At 38.1% G+C, this 19,025-nt stretch overlaps 1 protein-coding gene across 4 annotated transcripts in view; it reads left to right on the top strand.

Annotated features, from left to right (window-relative positions):
• Window positions 1-18,623, top strand: part of SFSWAP (splicing factor SWAP) — a 50,482-nt gene extending 31,859 nt beyond the window's left edge. For 2 of the 4 annotated variants that reach the window (XM_009948625.2, XM_086474037.1), the window contains 6 exons: window positions 2,906-3,171; window positions 9,923-10,078; window positions 11,404-11,529; window positions 15,108-15,278; window positions 15,870-15,942; window positions 18,204-18,623. In XM_009948625.2, coding sequence (XP_009946927.1) covers window positions 2,906-3,171; window positions 9,923-10,078; window positions 11,404-11,529; window positions 15,108-15,278; window positions 15,870-15,942; window positions 18,204-18,269 — 858 coding nt within the window. In that variant the 3' untranslated portion in view covers window positions 18,270-18,623. Of the gene's footprint in view, window positions 1-2,905; window positions 3,172-9,922; window positions 10,079-10,246; window positions 10,277-11,403; window positions 11,530-15,107; window positions 15,279-15,869; window positions 15,964-18,203 lie in introns of all 4 variants that reach the window. The other 2 variants (XM_086474035.1, XM_086474038.1) reach the window with 2 other exon arrangements.
• The last annotated feature ends 402 nt before the right edge of the window (window positions 18,624-19,025 follow it).

Below are 19,025 nucleotides of genomic sequence, written 5' to 3'. Positions count from 1 at the left end.
TATGGGAAGTGTTATTTTAGTCAGTTTGCTTCAGTCATGCAAATAAAATGCTGAGGAACAACTCTGCCAGTGAAGTTATCTGACTGTAGCTTTTATATAAGGGCCAAAAAATGTGCTGTTATGCAAAATGGACAAAGAAGTGAGATTCAGTGAATGCTATCTGAATGTTTGAAGATAACTTCTTAGAAGAGCTCTGAAAAAATTTAAATCTTGCATCTTCAAGGGGTCCATAATAAAATTCATCAGGTAACCAGTTCATTGCCATGCTTTCCAAATCTGTGTTCTGTTGGCCTGCAGGTGTGAGGAGCCTGGTCAGTAAAACAGAGTGTTTCTGCCTTTTGGAAATGCTTAATAATCTCCCAGTATCTGTGCTTGCTTTGACACTTTTAATTTTTTTTCTACATTCTTGCTTCCAATTTTAGTTCCCATTACTTGCCTGGATCAGCTTTCACTAGTAAAAACACAAACCACTGACAGCTTCTTCTATTTGCCAGACACTAAGACAGTTTATTTTTTTACAAATATTTTTATTCAGCAGCATTACTTATACACCTACAAATTTCCTCTGTGGCCTGGCAACTTGCTGATGTTAAGTTCTTTCACTGAGCTCTGCGTTCTGCTCTGATGGTGAATCGGGTCATTTTGCTGGTGTTTTTTTTTCTTGAAGGCAACCAGAGTTGCCACTGAGGGAATCAGCACATTTGTTCACAGTTGATCACGCTGTTGCAACCTGACAACGATCAATCACCTGAGCTCGTGGTCGCAGTGGTGCGTTGCGTAGGTTTGGATGGGTGGATGACTTCTCCCTGTGTATTAGCTGTTGTCTTGCACTCCAGAGCCTACATATTTCCATGGGGTAGCTGAAGTTACTTCTGTCTGGCTTTCCAGACATGATTCGTCAGTAACCTGAAGCAGTGGTGTCTGAATCGCCAGCCAGCCAGCCTGCAGCTTTTCTCAGAGATACCTGGGCAGTGCTGTCACTCTAGTGTAAGCATCCTGAAAGTCAAGGAGAGCCTGTGGTTCAGCATCCGATGCTTTTGGTGGATACACAGGGGTGCTTCGCGTTGTGGGCTTCTTCGTTCTGATTGCTAGAGAATCTCTACGTGTGACCTAAGAGTAAATGTGTCATTCACTTATTAAGTTCCTTTTTGGCAGTGGTACGATAGCTTGTGCTTTATGCGGCCAGATGAACTCGGGTGCTGAAAACCATTGTTCTTTGCTTCCATCTCTTCTTTTCCTCTTAACTCTACTTTGCCTACAGCTATTTCGTTTCAAGCTATTAGAGGTGTCTACTTCAAGGCAAACTGGTCTATTACATATTCAGTAGTGTTCAAAGCAAAGGCTAAGATATTGTATAAAGGGCTGAATAACATTGTCAAGGAACAAAAGTCGCTGCGGTGGTCTCTTTGGAAATTCTGATATTTGGAATGAGGTGTCTGCAATTACACGTGGATTGTGAAGTTAGTAAAATTGGAAATGGGCCTCTGGTAAACCAGTCACTCAAATGATCATGCTATAACATGTTTATAGTCCTTGAAGCAAACTACTTTAGTACTGCTTTGTTGCTGGTTTTGTAAATATTGTGATAGCAGTTGTCGGTTAAAGCTTAGAAAAGTGTCATGGCTCTATACCTTGAAGCTAAGCTGGATTTCTGATAATCCAAATGTGGTCAATTACTGCCTTGACAGACATATTCACAGTAGGAGAAGGGTAAAAAGAAAGGAAAATATCACCTATTTCTAATTCAGTTATTTCAGGTTTTAATGTATTCCTTTTCATTCCAATCACGGTAAGCATCTCTGTATCAAATGGTGAAAGTGTCAGATGAGGTGGAGCAGAAATTATGACAGAGGGAAGCTGATTTCTCCAGTTGCCTTGATATAGCAGCTGGGGGAATGACAGGCTTTGAAATGAAGAGCATATCTATAGTGCCTGACTTGAATTGTTCTAAACAAGGTATTGAGCAGAATTCTCTCAGGTACAAGCTGATAATTTGAAAATTTCTTGGAGTATGGTATGTTGACTGCAGTCAGAATTATTCACTGAGCATGAATTGTGTGTGGACCTGTTCTGTCTTTGAGGTTAATGATTTTTGTGATCTTCCCGACCCTTTATATGCAAAACATTTACTTCGCAAAGTACAGAAATAATTTGTATCAGCACTAATTAAATTTCCTGTTCTCCTTGAGGTTGTAATCTAAACAGCACAGTTCAGGAATGACAGTGACACTAGAACTTGACTTTGAATGTCAGCAGTTCCTGATTTGTATTTTCAGGCTTATCCTTTTTTTAAATAAAAGGGATAAATAGATGAAAAGATATCTGATAGAACACATTTCTTCTAAAAACTAAAGATGAAAACTTCAGAACTATGTCCTAGTTAAGCTGACAGTCTTAGCATGCAGATCCCAACTTGCATATGTATCTTTGGGGAACTGTATAGGCCTCCATTAAATACTGAAATGCATGTTTTTGAAGATGTCAGCCTTACTTAAGCACACTTTACATAATACTGATGCAGCACTGTGAGGTTATAAAGCGTTCGTGGGAGGTAAGATTGTTATTGATTTAACAATTATTTTCTTAAGATGGATGTATTTCTCATGCACTTTCATGAGTCAAAAAAATGTAAGGTGATTGTTAGTTATTATTTTCCAGCATTTCTGGGGAAAAAAACCCCACCCTATATTGTATATTGGCAAGACTACAGAGCACGATATCGTAGAGTTTCTTTGCCGGAATGTGCATGTATGTGGCACACACAGGAGTAGGTGTAGCCCTCTGTTTAGTATAAAGGACTAGAGATGCTTGTGTGTTGTCCACACTTAACAGGACTTTCTCAAATTAAAAATTTGCATGCAACTTTGAAAACTGAACACTGTTCTTTGTTTACCTTTGATTTCAGAGTGTCAATAGTATACCATGTCCTGTGACTGCAGTCAGAACTTTACCCTCCTTAGAAGTTAAACAAGCGGAAAGGCCTGCAAGCAAAAGCAAAGATCCTCCTAGGGATGAAGAAAAAGAAAAGAAAAGAAAAAAACACAAGAAAAGATCTCGGTCAAGATCTCGATCACCATTCAAGTATCATTCATCATCTAAGTCCAGATCTAGATCACATTCAAAAGCAAAGCACTCACTTCCCACTGCCTATAGAACTGTCAGACATTCAAGGTGGGTTTGGAAACCAAACATATTCTTTAGAGTTCTGTGTGGACTAACAAAATTTTTTTGCACTTCTTCCATTATATATGCGTCTTTGTACCCATTACAAAGGGCATAGTCACCTTAAAGACAGTAAATAAATATCATCAAATGCGGAAGGTCTTTGAAAATAGTTTCAATGAAATAATGAGTTGTTAATTTCTAATTACATAGCGCAAAGTTTGTACCAGTAAATGCTTTCTCACTCTGGTCTGTGAAATACCTGTCAATAATACGTAGGAATGCAATTATCGCAGGAAGACAACTTGCTAATAAGGCTGTGGCTGTTGCTGGGGTAAAGTAACCAGACAATATTAAGATAAGAAATAGAGGTAGAGAACCAGGTGGTTGAACAGCAAAGCTCAGAAGGAAAGAATGCAGTTGGGTGATATGTGAAAAAATATGATGGATGAACGGCAGGAGAGATCCGACAGGAATCCAAGAAGGGTGAAAACAGAGTTGATGAGGAAGGGAGACCATAAAAAAACATAGCCCAGTGCAGTTAACTCTATAGTTATATAATCATTAATGAGATTAAATTCACTACATTAATTATCCAGCTATAAGATGATATGTATTGTGTTATATTAATACTGTTAATTACATCTAAGACATTTGATCTAGGCATCTTTAAAGTTTACAGTCTGTGAAATTTGCCATATCTGAACGCCCTGCTATGTAGCAGTTACTGTGGTCATAGGAAGGGCTTATTCTTGAGGTTGTATTCTCTGGATCATGCTACAGAACAGTGTTTAAGTAACTAGTAGTTCAAACAAATTGTGCCTAAGAATACTCCCACAGCTACATATGTATGCGATGGATGCCAAATCATACATTCCTTTGTCTTTGTGGCCATGCCTGTGGCATACGCTTCTTCCTGAAAAGCAACTTCTAGCCCTTTATGGCGGTACGACAACACTTCTCATCTTAGATTTTCCTTGTGCGTTTTTTTGTTTGTTTAGCAAAGTGTTTAACTACACTAATACAAGTAAGTGTTAACACATTACAATCTTTTATTTTGCACTAGATTTTTAAGGTTAAATACAATACTTTGCTGAAGACATCTCTGCCATTTAGAGATGCAAGGAATTAGATGAACATAACTTGGGCTGAAACTCTGTCTAACATGCTGCTTATTTGACTGCCTCTGACAATAGGTGGTCATGATACTCTGTGTTACAAGGCACATTCCAAAATACTGCGTGCCATGCCTTTTCTGTGCTTAGCAGCGTGTAAAGGGAATGATGCTGAATGAAGCTTTGTTTAAGAAGCGAATGCAAGTCTTTACAGAGTTAAGGATATCTTGGGGAAAAGTCTCCTCAGGTGAATCACTCAACTTTTCAACTCCATGTAGTATGTCAAGCCATATCTTCACTTGAACCTCCCATGTCACTTCCTCCAACTATGTTGCATATATTTATCCATGATTTTACTGATACATAGTAAAATCAAGGAGAAACATCACAGTAATGCTAAAAAAAATTAAATCATCTGTGGTACCTTGAAAAGGACAAAGAATCATCTGAGAAGATCCTTATCAGTACTTGGGCATGCTACTCAATAGGATAAAGATAATCCTGTATGTAGCATAAGTTTGCATCGGGCAGTAGCCAGATTAGTGGGAACCTGCAAGTTCAGTTTGATGTATGCCGAGATATGTCTTCAGTGACTTGTCATTTATAGAGGCTTGAATACTTCCACCAGCTGGTCTACATTTGGTTCTGCTGGTGAAAAGACAACAGTCTACTGAAGTCTACCGCATACAGAGTGGATAGTCTTACCATGTTCTGGTTGCTTGTTTTTTGTTTGTTGGTGTTGGGTTTTTTTGTGGCCATAGTTCAGCCACAAAAATCACCAAGAACAGTTAATATACCGGAGCTCATCTTTGTGTGCTGTCTTGAGTGTGCGTCCTGGCACCTGTCAAGTAACAGACACATAAAAGTCTTAATATCATGAATCAACACGACACCTGATTAAATCTAGTTGGATATTTCCTAGATCGGCTGTTGCATTCTGCAACCTGGGAAGTCGAATAAGCTTGATGCTGGCTAGCTGAATTTTAAAACTGTTTCAGAACAAGTCCACCACACTGAAAACATTCTGCACATTATAAAACTTCAGAGGAGTTAGAGCTGAACGGGAAAGGGCTTTGCATTCAGCCTGTCTTTCTGCTCTGCAAATACCAGTTTAAACAAAGGTTTCTGGAGGGGGTGTCTCCCATTCAGAAACCCATTGTTTCTGGGAACTTAAGGCAGTATCATCAGTGCTGAGTGGGTGCCCTTTCCCTTTGAGATTTTTGCAGGCAATGTGAAATGCTTTTAGTGGTAGTTATGTCAGGTGGGACACCTATTAGAAATCTGAACGTACCTTCCTATCTATGGCATTTCACAGGAACGTGGCTAAATCTAAACTTCTGCCCAAGGTAGAAATTCTCTTGAAATTCAATTCTCATTAATACCTTTCTCCTGCATCAGATACTTAATGTAGTCCCTGTATTGGTTTGGTTTAATGTAGTCAGTAAAGAGAAGCAAGTGTTCTGTAGGATGCATCAAGTGGCTTCTCATCTGGAAGATGATGTGGCTTTGTTTGGCCTCAGCTAGAGTAAAGTGTCCGGTTTTGTGCATCCTTTAGAAGGAATTCAGTGAGCTGGAAGAAGTTTAGAGGGAATCATAAAAAATTTTCAGAATTTGAAAAAAAAAAAAAAAAAGCAGGGGGGAGAGTTGGACTCGCTGGGAAGACTGAAGGAAGATTAACTGAGTCTTCATGTATGGCAAAAAAGAGGGAATAGAACATTCTTCTTCAGTCCTTGGGGTTTCGGCAGTAAGTAATGGATTTATATTGGTAACAGAGCCTAGAAAGTTTTTCACAGTGTCTTAGCGGTAAAAGTGGTTAATACAGCTTGTGAACATTCCATTGTGGTAAATTTATGTATGAAGAATCACAGAATAGTATTATAGTTGGGAGAGTATTGTATAGTCTTACTTCTTGAAGTGTTTTCTAGCCCTGACTTTCTAATTAGGGTCCACATGGTCTCACATACAAAGAAAGGTGTTTGCGACGCCTTGACATGCTCACTGTATTTCCAAAATTAAAACCTTTGCTCATGAAGCCAGAAAATTTGTAGAGTAACGAACATGAGCCAACAGTGTGTGCTTGCAGCCCAGAAAGCCAACCGTATCCTGGGCTGCATCAAAAGATGTGTGGCCAGCAGGTCAGAGGAGGTGATTCTGCCCCTCTGCTCTACCCTTGTGAGACCTCACCTGGAATACTGCGTCCAGCTCTGGAGCCCCTAACACAAGAAAGACAAGGAGCTGTTGGAGCAAGTCCAGAGAAGGGCTACCAAGATGGTCAGAGGGTTGGAACATGTTTCCTAAGAGGACAGGCTGAGAGAGTTGGGTTTGTTCATCCTGGAAGAGAGAAGGCTCCGGGGAGACCTTAGAGCGGCCTTCCAGTACCTGCAGGGGGCTACAGCAAGGCTGGGAGGGACTTTTTACAAGGGCATGTAGTGATAGGACGAGGGGTAATGGTTGGAAGCTGGGAGAGGGCAGGTTTAGGCTAGCTGTGAGGAAGAAGCTTTTCACCCTGCGGGTGGTGGGACACTGGCACAGGTTGCCTAAGGAAGTTGTGGCTGCCCCCTCCCTGGCAGCGTTCAAGGCCAGGTTGGATGGAGCCTTGAGCAGCCTGGTCTAGTGGGAGGTGTCCCTGCCATGGCAGGGGGGTTGGAACTAGATGATCTTTGAGGTCCCTTCCAACCCAAACCGTTCTATGATTATATGGTAATCAAGAGTGTGAGGCTGATTCATATCTTGGTCAGGTACTGGTGTATTTTGTGTCTCAAATGTTTAGGCAAAAATAATGCCTTGTCTTAGTAATTGCCAAAATTAGGCAAATGTTGTTGTCTAGCTAGAAGATACAACTGTTTTTTCTTTATTTTTTAAATTTATTTATGTATGTAGTGTTGATGCAGAGAAAATTTTTTCCATGTGTTCTCATCTCTTTCAAAACATGGTGCCTTTCACATGTTTTTGCTCTTCAGTTTGACCAGAGCTTCACCTAGAACAATTTTTTTCACTGAATTCCCAGAACATTGGATGTTACAGCTTACTGCTGAATGGTTGTGTAGAGAGTCATACCCTCCTGGGATAAAGTGTAAACTATTTATGGAGCTTAATGTGTTCGTCTTGTATTAAGTGGATGGTGCTTAGAAAGAGCCTTTGTGGCGCGGACATTGATGCTAAATTATATACTGGAATATCCGTATTTTGAGTAACTGGGCTTTATTTGAATGTCTCAGTCTAAAGTATGTTTGAGATTTTGTTGCCTTATTTTATTCTGTTCAAAATGTATATTCTAACCTACAAATCTCAATATAAAATGATTGTGGATGCTTTATTTTTCCTCAAGAGTGGACTGAAAAAAGCTGGAATTTTCCCTTTCTGAAGTAATTACTGCTCCAGTTCCTGTTAATGAAATAATTTAGAATAACAAAGAAGATATTAATAAACAAACCTCCATAACCTTCTTAGAGAGTAGCTTGTTAGGTTTGAAGTATCTGCACAGTGAATCTAAGTATTTTGGATTTGAACTTATTTAAACTATGATATTTAAGTTAATTGTGATAGCCAAAAGAGAAACTATGCGTATTTCATAATTTTTCATTAAACTGTATTGCATTCAGATGATAATGCATTGCAATCTCTAAATTGTAGTAGTGGCCACTCAACACATGCCCTGTATTTGGGGAACAGTCTTAAAGCCTTCCATTTTTGTGAGGTTTCCATATAAACGTTAGTTGAGCCTCTGTTTAAAAACACTTTGAGTAGTTACTATTTAATGGTATAAGTTGTTTCAAAAAGTAAGATTTAAAACACCTTTACCGTATAACTTACCGTGACAAGTTAATAGGGAATGAGATGTGGGAAGTGAAGTTAAACACAGAAATTCGTAGTAACTTTCTTTGCTCTTTATTCAAGTGATGTTCAGTATACTTTTCAAGCTCTTTCTTTTTCGTTTGTGTTGCTTCATTTATTTTTTTCAAAATGCATATTGTGCTTAGAAATCCTACAGATGAACTTTGCAATATACTTCTCTGTATACCTTTTTATATCGCTTGTTTATAATTTGTTTTTTCGTTGTTAGAGGTCTAGAGACTGCGTTTAAAAACAGTCTTTGGTGCTAAGATACAATTTTTGTACTGTCGCATTTTTTTTATCTTTTCTAATGCATCTTCAGCAGTATTAAAGTTGAAAAATTCTGTTCAAATAACATGAAGTTGATTCAAAGCGTGTTTTGGATATTCATTTTTCTGGGTAGCACAACCAAACCTGTTTTACAGAAACAAGTTTAAAAAATTGTAGCTGTGCATTCCAGAACCCAGATATACTGGCTTAATTGCTGCATGTGGTGTGCTAACAGCAATTCTCTATATAGATGCATGTTATTTGCTGAAACAAAATTTCTGTACCAAAATTAGTCCCATAAAGCTCCTGGTATCATACAGTTTTAGTTCTAATCAACGTGACAGATTAAAGTTAAACAAAAGTCATGGAAACTGTAAGCCATGTCCAAAAGTGCTGTAAGGTATTGCAGCACAGGTTGCTTTGGTGCTGTTAGTCTCCAAGAGATAATTAGTTATTGCAAGCGAGTACTTAATGTCAGGGATGGGGCTCATTTGTTAAATCTATCTTAGAAAACAAACAGCTTCGGGTCCCTTTTGGTCATCTGTAGTAAATGCTTCATCAGGGTCTTTTTTTCTAATCGACTTCAAAGCACCATTAAAAAGTTTGATGTGAAATGTACCTGACAGTGGTGCTCTTTAAAGAAGTGCAGGTTGTCAGTCACTGGCGTTTTCAGCGTGCTCTTCTGGTGTGTGTCAGTGTGGTTTGTGTGCATGGGAGAGGAGGAGAAGGGAGCGGAGGCGCTCGTTACGTACTGAATGACTTGCTTAGGTGAAATTTGGATGTTCATTTTAAACTAGAGATGGAAAGTCTAAACTTCTCTTCGATATTGATCATTTTTCTTTATGCTGTCTAGTAATAGAGTAGGACTAAGCCACATACGTTATCTAGTTAATGAACAGTAATTAGTAGTGGCATACCTTATTAACAGGTTATTTTTCAGTGAGTTTGGGTAGAGTACGCCTGCCTGTGTGTTTGTATGAGACTTTTTGCCTCAATGTTAGGATTTGAAGAGACTTGGAAGTAGCTGTCCTTTGTAAAAAAAGTTGTTTGGGGTTTCTTTTTCTCCTTCCGAACTGATTTACTCATTGCTGAGGCAGTGCCTATTCACGTAGTTTTAATTCCTGTTTTGCAATGAGACACGCCAAGCTTCGTAACCCTTTGAACGTTTGGGACGCTACTAAACACAAGAGACATTGACTTTAAAGGAGTAGGCTGCCTTTGGAAATAAGTCTAATGAAAGTAATAATTGATGTATTGCAATAAAACTGTTAAGCTGTTTTTAATTGTTTGAAGCTAATGGCTGAAGTTGTTAACATTTGGTGATCGGAAGAATGTTGTAGAACCACAAACGTCAGTTCATGAAAATGAAGCTAATGCCTTTTTCTTTCTGATTGTTTGGACTTTTTTTAGGCTGGTCCATGTAGGCATGTTTCACTAAGGTTCAGCTTTTGGTTAAGGGACTGAGCCTTTTCAGGATTCTAGTTAATACCAAAACTAGGACATTTTATTCTGAATGTGAAGTGTGTGCCTCCGTATCACAGACTCACAGCATCCACAGGGACACTGAGCATGGAGCCAAGTCTGAACAGCTCATCAATGGCAGCAGCAACAGAGCGGGAAAATTATCAGGCAACTTCGACAACGAAAAGATTTGACTGCTGGAGCTCTTTTGAGGGAAATCCTGGTAAAATGTCAAGGTGTCTGACTGACCTCAAACTTTATAATCTGTTGGTTTTTTTCCTTTTTTAATCCTTCTGAATGGCCTGGTAAAGATCAGATTTCTAAGTGACAAAGCAGTTAGTTTGCAGCACCTAACTGCATTGTGATTACTTTTTTTCATTTTCAGTTGATCTCTTTTGTTGTAGGTGTAAGAGAAATGGCTCAGAAGTGTGTGTGTGTATATATTATATATATATGGAGCGAGTCTGGAGAAGATAAGTGATTTCACAAATGGCTTGTCTTTTAGTCACTGCAAATTAGGTATTTTGAAGGACATGGACGTTTGGTATACATGGAATGACATACCTATAGTAAATAAATAAGAAAGGCTTTAAAATAAATAAGCAAGTAGAAGTAAAATTACTAGAACTATATATTTTATTGAGAAAAAAACGTTACTATTAGGAATTTTGGGCAGATTTGGGGTGTGTTTTTTTCTTTTCTCCAAGCTGGGTCCCTGAATTGTCCCTTTCTCCATCTCCCCCCCTTCCCCTCCATCTTTTGGGATTTTTCTCATTCCATTTATTTTGTTACTAAGAAATACTCACGTTGCACTTGCACATCCGCTTAGTTCCAAATCATAGAGAAAAAGAGTTAAGCTCCTAAGTTGATCTCTGATCTTAACTGGGCATGCTTTCTTTTCTCCCCTCTTGATCTCCTTCTCTTTCCCTCTCTCACTTTCCTAGGAAAAATATCTCGAGTCGAAGTGCTAGTGCCAAACAATGCCAATCATGGGTTGTTGGTCACTTGCACAGGTGAAAATATTGGCTATGCTAGGATTATTCTGCAGCATCAGGGATAAAATATCCTGGACTTGTCAGTGCTGGAGATGTGCTGAAAACAAAAAACTTGTATTTATCTCTGTGATGCAGCAGTTCTGAAAACACACCACTAATTTGAGAAGGCAAGGTCAGGCCTGACAATCCCAGGCTTCGAGCCAAATTGAACTTCCACATGCCAATGTCAGTAAACCCTGTTACCACAAAAGGTGACTGGACTCAAGTAAAACTTCCCCGCCTACTAATACAGAAGCTGACATTAACACACAATATCAAAAAATAATTGCGTTTTTCCCTCCACTCCCCATTGGGAATGAAAAGCAATGGATAATTTCATCCTAAATGTCTTGGATGGGTAAGAACTTTTTATGCAGCTGACAAGTCTTGGACACTGAATACCCCATGTTGGGATAAAATAGGCATTTGAAAGGTGTTATATTTGTGTTTGGTGACAGCACAATTCCACTGAAATAAAAGTAATAAGTAACAAAAAGCAAACTTTTGGATGTTTTTTTCCTGCTCAGGTCACGATCAAGGTCACCTAGGAGAAGGGCTCACACACCAGAAAGGCGGAGAGATGAAAGAAGTGTTCCAACAGCTTACCGCATTAGTAATAGTCCTGGAAATAGTAGGAAACGCCCACGTTCCAAGTAAGTGTACCTGGTCCTGGGGAAGGTTACGTCCCGGCACTGTAAGAGACTGTTAAACATTGCCTGATGTGTTTTTGTGTTCTGGAGCTTTGTTTTTTAATAGGCAAATACTTCTGTGTAGAAAAAAACAGAAGCAGTCATCTTCTTCCCCCGTTCTTGCATATTTTTGAACACTAAATGTACAACCAAATCAGTGAGTGTTAATATGCTACTGTCTCCTAGCTGTGAGAGTTCAGATTTTATTTGAACTTTCATATTTCCTTCTTGTTGGGTCATTTTCTTATGCTCTGCTTGTGCAAGTTATATGACCTCTGCACAGAGGTAGTATAGTGGTATTATGTTATGCCTACTGGTGTTGCTTGACATATCTGCCCAAATAAGGGGAAACTCCAGTTTAGCAAACAGTGTGCTTTATATTTAGCAATTATTTTACTGGCAGAGTGGAATGTGAAATGTGAATCAAGAGGTGCCTTTTTTGAGAGCACCTTGCATATAGTCTCTCTGAACCTATTATAGTCAAAAAGGCACACCAACTGTTATTTCAGCCCACCAGCTGCAGAAGAAAAACAACTGCAAAGCGTGTGCCCAGAAGACTTTGAAATGTTCTGTGTGTCTAATGTTTTGTGTCAACATGCAAAGAAGTGAAAATTTTTCATGCTTGTATTTGTACACCTAAAGTGTACACAAAGCCCAACACATTGAAGTCACTAGGCTGAATTTTTCTCCACAGTGAAGATTTAGTGTGTAATCTGTTTCTCCATATCTCTTGTGGAATAAGAAGCAGAGATGACTTTCAACTTTATGATTATTAAAAAATTTCTGTTGTTTCTTAAGATAACTTTCCCTCTCTTGACAGCCTCTGATCAGTTGATGTGTGGTATGTATGACTGAGAACTTCATCAGTATACTTCAGCTGATTCAGTTTTTCACATTCATCAGCTCAGGATAATAGAGGCTTCTGTGGAATTCAGCAGGCAAATTTGGTTAAACAGAAAAGATACGGAAGCTTAAAATGTTTTTCTTCCTATAAACACCCCCAAGAATTTTTTCACAGCCCTATGCAATTTTTAATGCAGTACTGGTCTGTCCATTCAGCATTTTAAGCTCTAGATTATTTTTAGAGTTATGCCACTCCAAGTGGTACATTACAATGACAATTTTGAAACCAACTAGATTCCTCTTCAACCAATACTGTTTATGTAGGTGGAAACTGTAAACTTTTGTTAGGCCTCAAACAGGAAAACAGAACACTAGACAATAAAATGTGTCAGGGCAAAAAATGTAGACTGAGGAAAGACTATTGTAGTTAAACATAGATGAGGATATTTTGCATTGCTGATTGCAGAAAGCCTACTGTTTCAGCCCTGTTAGGACTGACAAGTTTTCAAGTAAAAATGTAGATGCTGTGATGACCAGTTTTCATCTTCAGTTATGGAGTAAACTCCGCCATGGTGTCGTGGAAGCAAGGTTTGGATTCCAGGTCTGTTAAAAACTAATTAGTTTACTTGGGCTTTCTGTGAGTGAGTAGTATATATTTTGCCTGATACCTGAGAGAAGGTTTCAGTCTTAATGACAGCAGTCAACTGAGTGGTTTTTATTAACTACTTACGCTATGAAGTAGGCAAGCTTTAGAATCCAGTACCGTCAGAGGACTGAAAATAGAATTAATAAATACTGCCGTGTTTTAAACTTGCTTGGGGCATTAATCTGATACCAGTCGTGATGCTGAATAGCTAGCATTGCTTGTAAATTTTTAGGTATATTTCCAGAAGAAAATCTGTAAGAACTAGCAAGCTATGCTTTGTTTTGTCTTGTTTGGGAATTACTGGCTCACTGCTTGTAGAATGAGGTGTACTTCAGAATAAATATAACAAGTTGTTTTTTCTTCCACTTACTCTGTGCCGCAGTTGCCATCATAGTCACTTTAAAAAGAAGTCTAATGTAAATTAGCATTTTAATCTGACTGCAGTGAATTACTTTCCACAGAGAATATGCATAATTCTTTTATGCTAGCTTTTGTACCTAGAAAAATATTGTAAAATAAGCCTAGTTTTAGCAAGTAGACTGTTCTAAAACCAGAAAATTGATAGACACATTCATGCAGCTGGTTGTTCATCGTAATCTGAGATGAAAAACACTGAAAAAGCTTACTGTGAAATAATATTCTTGCATGATGAATATTTGCTGAGAGTTTCAAGAGTTAAGTATGAAATATATTCACAGCTTGATTACATTGTGATGTTTTAAGAAACTGAGCAATTACAGTACATCATTAGCAAGTCAAGGAAGAACTGACTTTGTAGCTGATGTTTTCCGTATAGTCGTGAAAATGTTAGAGGCCATTAGAGCTGTAGGGTTTTTCTTCAGCCACTTGATGATTATTTATGCAAGAAAAGTATAAGGAGGTTTTGCAATTTTAAGTCTAGAATGATAAATTCTATCTAAAAATCAGGTATTTGACAATTCTAAGCAAAGCATCAGAAGTGTACAGTATTTGTATGGGAATATAATATGTTATAGCGTAGCTGCTTTTAAAGTAGCAAATTTCTAAGAAAATCAAAATAAAGGAGCCAATAATGTGATACTTAAAAGATAATATAAGTTTTACAGTGTTTTAAGATGTTCTAGAAGCTTCACAACATTCTTCTCAATAGACTTCTAGCATTGCATGCTAAAGAGAGAGGCCTACAGTGAGGTATTGCCTGACCGTAATGAAGGCATTACCCTAGTAATTCTGATTACAGTAACATCAATGCTGGTATGTAAATCATACAGACATAAATTCGTAACTATGTATAGATATTCTCTTTGAGCTTAATATTGCACGTGAGGAGGATACCTCTTTTTTCCCCTTCTGTCAATAATGAACATATGAGGTATCCGTAAGTCCTTTGTTCCAGCTCTCATAGTAACAAACATTTGTGTATCTAATTTCCAAGTCATAAACAGTTTGCACTTAAAACATGTTGCTAGGTCTACGTTTGAGTGGCATACAAGAGCTTGTTTATAATTTTGAGCCTGGGGTTTGTTGCATTGTAGGTTGGATCACAAGAAAAGCAGTACTTTATTTTAAAAAGTAAACAAACAAACCATAGATTTACCATGTAGATCTGTTGCATAGCTATGATTCCATAGTTTGTTCATTTATGAGCTAGGAATACTGTAAGGGAAAGAATACAGTGAGAAATGTAAGAGTTTGTAAGTGTCTGGTGTTGTTTGGGAAGGAACTTCCCTCTAGCAAAGTTATTCTGCAAGTCTCCGAAAGACTTTTCATTGTGGTCCTTCAGACTATCAAATACTGACCACTAATTCCTGTGTACCCATGAAGCAGCATTCCAAGTGAGAACCTCAGGTACTAGTAGTTGCCTGATGCAATATGTTCAAAAGAGCTTCTGAGAAAGTATTTAGCACAACCATAGAAGCGCAGCATTGAGGTCAGACTGATACTTGCTTGAATGCATGAGAAGTTTCCTGTGGAAGAGGGCTGCATAAACTTTTAGACTTGTGAACAGTAACTTCAGTTTAGCTACTGTAATATTGCTTTGAATATCCTTCAATAAAATATTTTCTTCTCGCAGAAGTCCCCATGAAAAGAAAAAGAAGAGGCGGTCTAGATCACGTACCAAATCCAAAGCTAGGTCTCCTTCACCATCCATGTCACCAGGAAAACCATCCACACACAAAAATTCTGTACATTCAACTAGTGTCTCTCCTGTGGAGAGCAGGGAATCCAGCCAGGAACGCTCCAGGTAATATGCTGCTCTTCTGTAACACTGCAGTGCTGATGTCTCTTGACTGTGACCTAACTTGTATGGTGAGAAGCTCTGTGTGTGTGTGTGTGTGTGTAATGTGTACTTATTAGAAGTAGCAGACACTGGCAGGACAGCACTATGTGCATCGGTCTACTGAAGACATTGGATCTCTGTTGCCTGGTGGAGTAAACATCTCAACATACTCTTACAGTAAAACCGGTGCAGAAAATTCTGCAACCTGATCCTAAGTTAGAGATTGGAAACTCTCACTAAGTGGGATAGCTCTTTGAAGTAGAATTTTAATAGAATGGTTTGAATTGTAGTGGGTGCGAGATTCACGATTAAATTATTTCTACAGCACATAGAACAGTCCTGTTAAAAATTCCTAGGCTGTTGTTGAGATGTGTCTGTATCAGTTGTATGAGTGACTCTTCTCACTGTGACGTACCATGGCTTCTACTTGAATGAGAGAACTGTTGACTAACATATGACAGATTTGTACAATAAAACCCAAAATCATGGTGGTGTGTGAAATGCATCTTTAAAACACTTATTGTAAATTTCTAATTCTAAGTTTACTTTTTTTAGGGGAGTTTCTCAGGAAAAAGATGGCCAAATCTCTTCAGCAATTGTGTCTTCAGTGCAGAGTAAAATCACTCAGGTACAAATAAACAAATTCAGAGCTTGTTGCCTAATTAAAGTGTGTCCATCATACCATTTTCTGCTCTTAATACCTTGTACAATTCTGAGCTTTGCCTATGGTGTAGAGACACGTTCATTGTCATTTTTAATCTGTTTGCTTATGAGAAAAACAGTTTTGTTGCTTCTCTAGCTACGGTCCTTTCAAGTTTAATCAAGCCTCTAAAGGCCAACTAAATCAATTATGCTGCAGTATATCCACTGGTAAGCTATGAAAGCCCACGTTATGCTACAATACCCCGGTTACCAGTAGCCCCTCTTACTGTGTAGTGCTTTTAACAAGTTCTGTGGAAGAAAGAAGGAAGGGGAAATAGCTTGCAAAGGCGAAGTTCTGGTGTTGGCAGTAGAGGAAAAATATGTGTCCTCCTGCAAACTGAAGTAAACGTATGCTTTGCATTAAGCAGTATCTTCAACTCACTTACCTTTCCTTGTTGCTGTTTACGTCTCTGAACTATTGTTGTTATGATTTTGTTGATATATTCAAGTTTGCTGAGTCCTGGCATATCAGGTGTGTGCCTGTATATGCTGTGCAATAACGTAAATGCATTCGACTTCCCTAATGCGGTTTTAAGATACCCAACCTCCTTCAAAATAGTTCCATTCCTTTTTTGAAACCTACTGCATGGTATCACTCTTCAGAATTTTTAATTTCGCTCATCCTCGTAGAATCCTCATGCTATTTAGCTTTCTTTCAGTTGAATATGCCAAGTTTAGAGGAGGAAAGCTCTTAATTATGCTTTGGAAAATTTACAATGTGAAATCAGAGTTGCTTTTTACGTTCTCATTTTTTTTCAATGGATAGATTATTCTTTCAATAAATTAACATAGTTCAAAGATTTAGTTCCACTAGAGAAATAGTGGTAGTTGGGAATTAATACTAGTAGACTAGTGCCTTACTTACCATCTTTCATCCATTTTTGATGAGAAACCCAAACCGGGAGCGTTCAGGAAAATAGAAAATAGCAAGTATAGGGACCAGAGAAAGAAAGTGGCCGTAGCACTTCTTGGGCTACCAAACAAGTGCATGGAAATTCCTGGTATGAGAAATGAGATATGAACTACATCATGGTCTTCAAAGTAGAGTAAACATCCCACCCTTTAAAAACAAATACCCTTCAGACAAAGGTAACTGGTTCACATATTTCTTGGGCTACGTGTTGCTTATGGCATAGCATTTGGTAGTTTAATATTAGTCTGCTTTCTTGAAGTGCAGCTGTACTATATTAAAATACAATTCTTTGTCACTATTTACGATGAGTAAAAAAAAAAGAGAAATTAAACTTCTGTAAATCTGCAAGATATTTCCCAACATAGATCAATTTAGCATCTTTTCATCTTTAAGGGCCCAAAGAAATGTAATTTACCGAATTATTAGTAAGATTATTTTGCTGCCTGTGAGCTGGCTGACCCTGACCAATTCAGTATCTTTTCTCATTCAGATTCTTACATCTGTAAAGTGGAATAATGTTGCTGAATTCCCCTGTGAAGTGTTTTGAGAGCATCAGATGAAAAATGCTTTAAAAAAAACAAGGATTTTAATTCATTTATATTGCATTTGTGAAGAGATGTTTTAAGTAACTTTGATCCATTATTGATACACACTTTATTTTGTGGTGGTTTTTTGCAGCCCAATTATTCGATGCTGTTTACATGACATTTCATTTCCTTTTGTAATGCTGTTCCCACTGGATACTGAGACTGGAGACTGAGAGTTGCTGTTTGGTTTCACAACAGTCTTAATGTTTCAGTCTCACTGTCATATGTGAAAAAGCTGTGTAAATTTTTGGTTCAGGTTTACAAACGAACAAAGCTTTCTGTTATAGAGTCATTGTTAACACGCTCTTCTTACCAGCTCTCTCCTTTTTTTTTTTTTTTTTTTTTTCTCCTTTTGTTTAAACCTTCAGTGGTTAATAGTTGTGTGATCATCACAGGTTTTGGAAAGATTCCTGTGTTTTGTTTTTGTTGTACAGAAACTGCTCTAAATATTTATGCACTTCGTTGCGTTGTAGTAAAAACAGACTTCAGTTGCTGTCATGTAGGAACTTTCTGTAAATTATTTCACTCATTTAGCCTAGGGACTGTTAATATCTGATGATCACGAATCCAAGTATTCGATGTGACTGGCGCATAAGCTAACCCTTTCAGGCAGGTTTTTGTAGTCACGTGCTTTAGCGCTGCTCAAAGCCCAGACATGCCTGACTGTTTTCCTTTTACTTTCTGCAGGATCTTATGGCCAAAGTGAGAGCAATGCTTGCAGCTTCCAAAAACATACCATCTAGTGCCTCCTGAGACCTGTTGAACTGACCATCAAGAAATTGTGTGAAAAAGAACAATATTAAAAAAAAAAAAAAACTGCCTCATCTCAAATGTACAGCTGAGCTTAGCTCACTTGGTTCACAACTCGTCTATTACCAGAACTCGAGGAGCTAAAACCTATCTTTCTGTACAGAAGCATCTCCTTGAAATTTCATTACTTTTTCAGCCAGAATATCTTTGGAAAGTTTTTGGTTTTTGTAAATTGATTTTTTGACTAATTCTTCAGTAACATTTTATGATCAGCAGTCTATATGTGTATATTTGTAAATACCATGTTTCTGTGAAAGAAGTATTACAAAATAATAAAGGAAGAAACATCTTTCATTAGCTAGAGTTTTTGTGGAGTCCTTATTTGTTTGCAGTTTACTTTTGGTACAAATTAATTTTCTTTAGTGCTTGCTGCTTTTTAAAACAGCAGCTGTCTAGCCTGCCTGACCACCTTAGCTGAGAAATGCTTTTTATCTTCTTATATGCACAGAGTGATCTTAAGAAGAATGCTTCTTTGCTTGGATGTTAGTAGTGACAGTTTTTGGACAAGGGACGTGATTTTCTGTCCATCACTTAGCACAATTTCTGAGCCTGCGTTTGAGGAGCTGACCCTTTGAAGTCCGTAGCTAATGGTCAGTAGCCCCTTTATGTGCCTTGATCTCTCTAGTTTGCTACAGAAAAGAGAGTATGTTTTTGCAGTCATTCCACAGGCATACTTTAAAGAAATCCGCCATTCTTCTG

The sequence above is a fragment of the Leptosomus discolor genome, chromosome 16, assembly GCF_034619465.1.
Source record: "Leptosomus discolor isolate bLepDis1 chromosome 16, bLepDis1.hap2, whole genome shotgun sequence".
Lineage (NCBI taxonomy): Eukaryota > Metazoa > Chordata > Aves > Leptosomiformes > Leptosomidae > Leptosomus > Leptosomus discolor.
The sequence above is the reverse complement of the archived record's forward strand: the minus strand, read 5'-3'. Positions and strand labels throughout refer to the sequence as shown.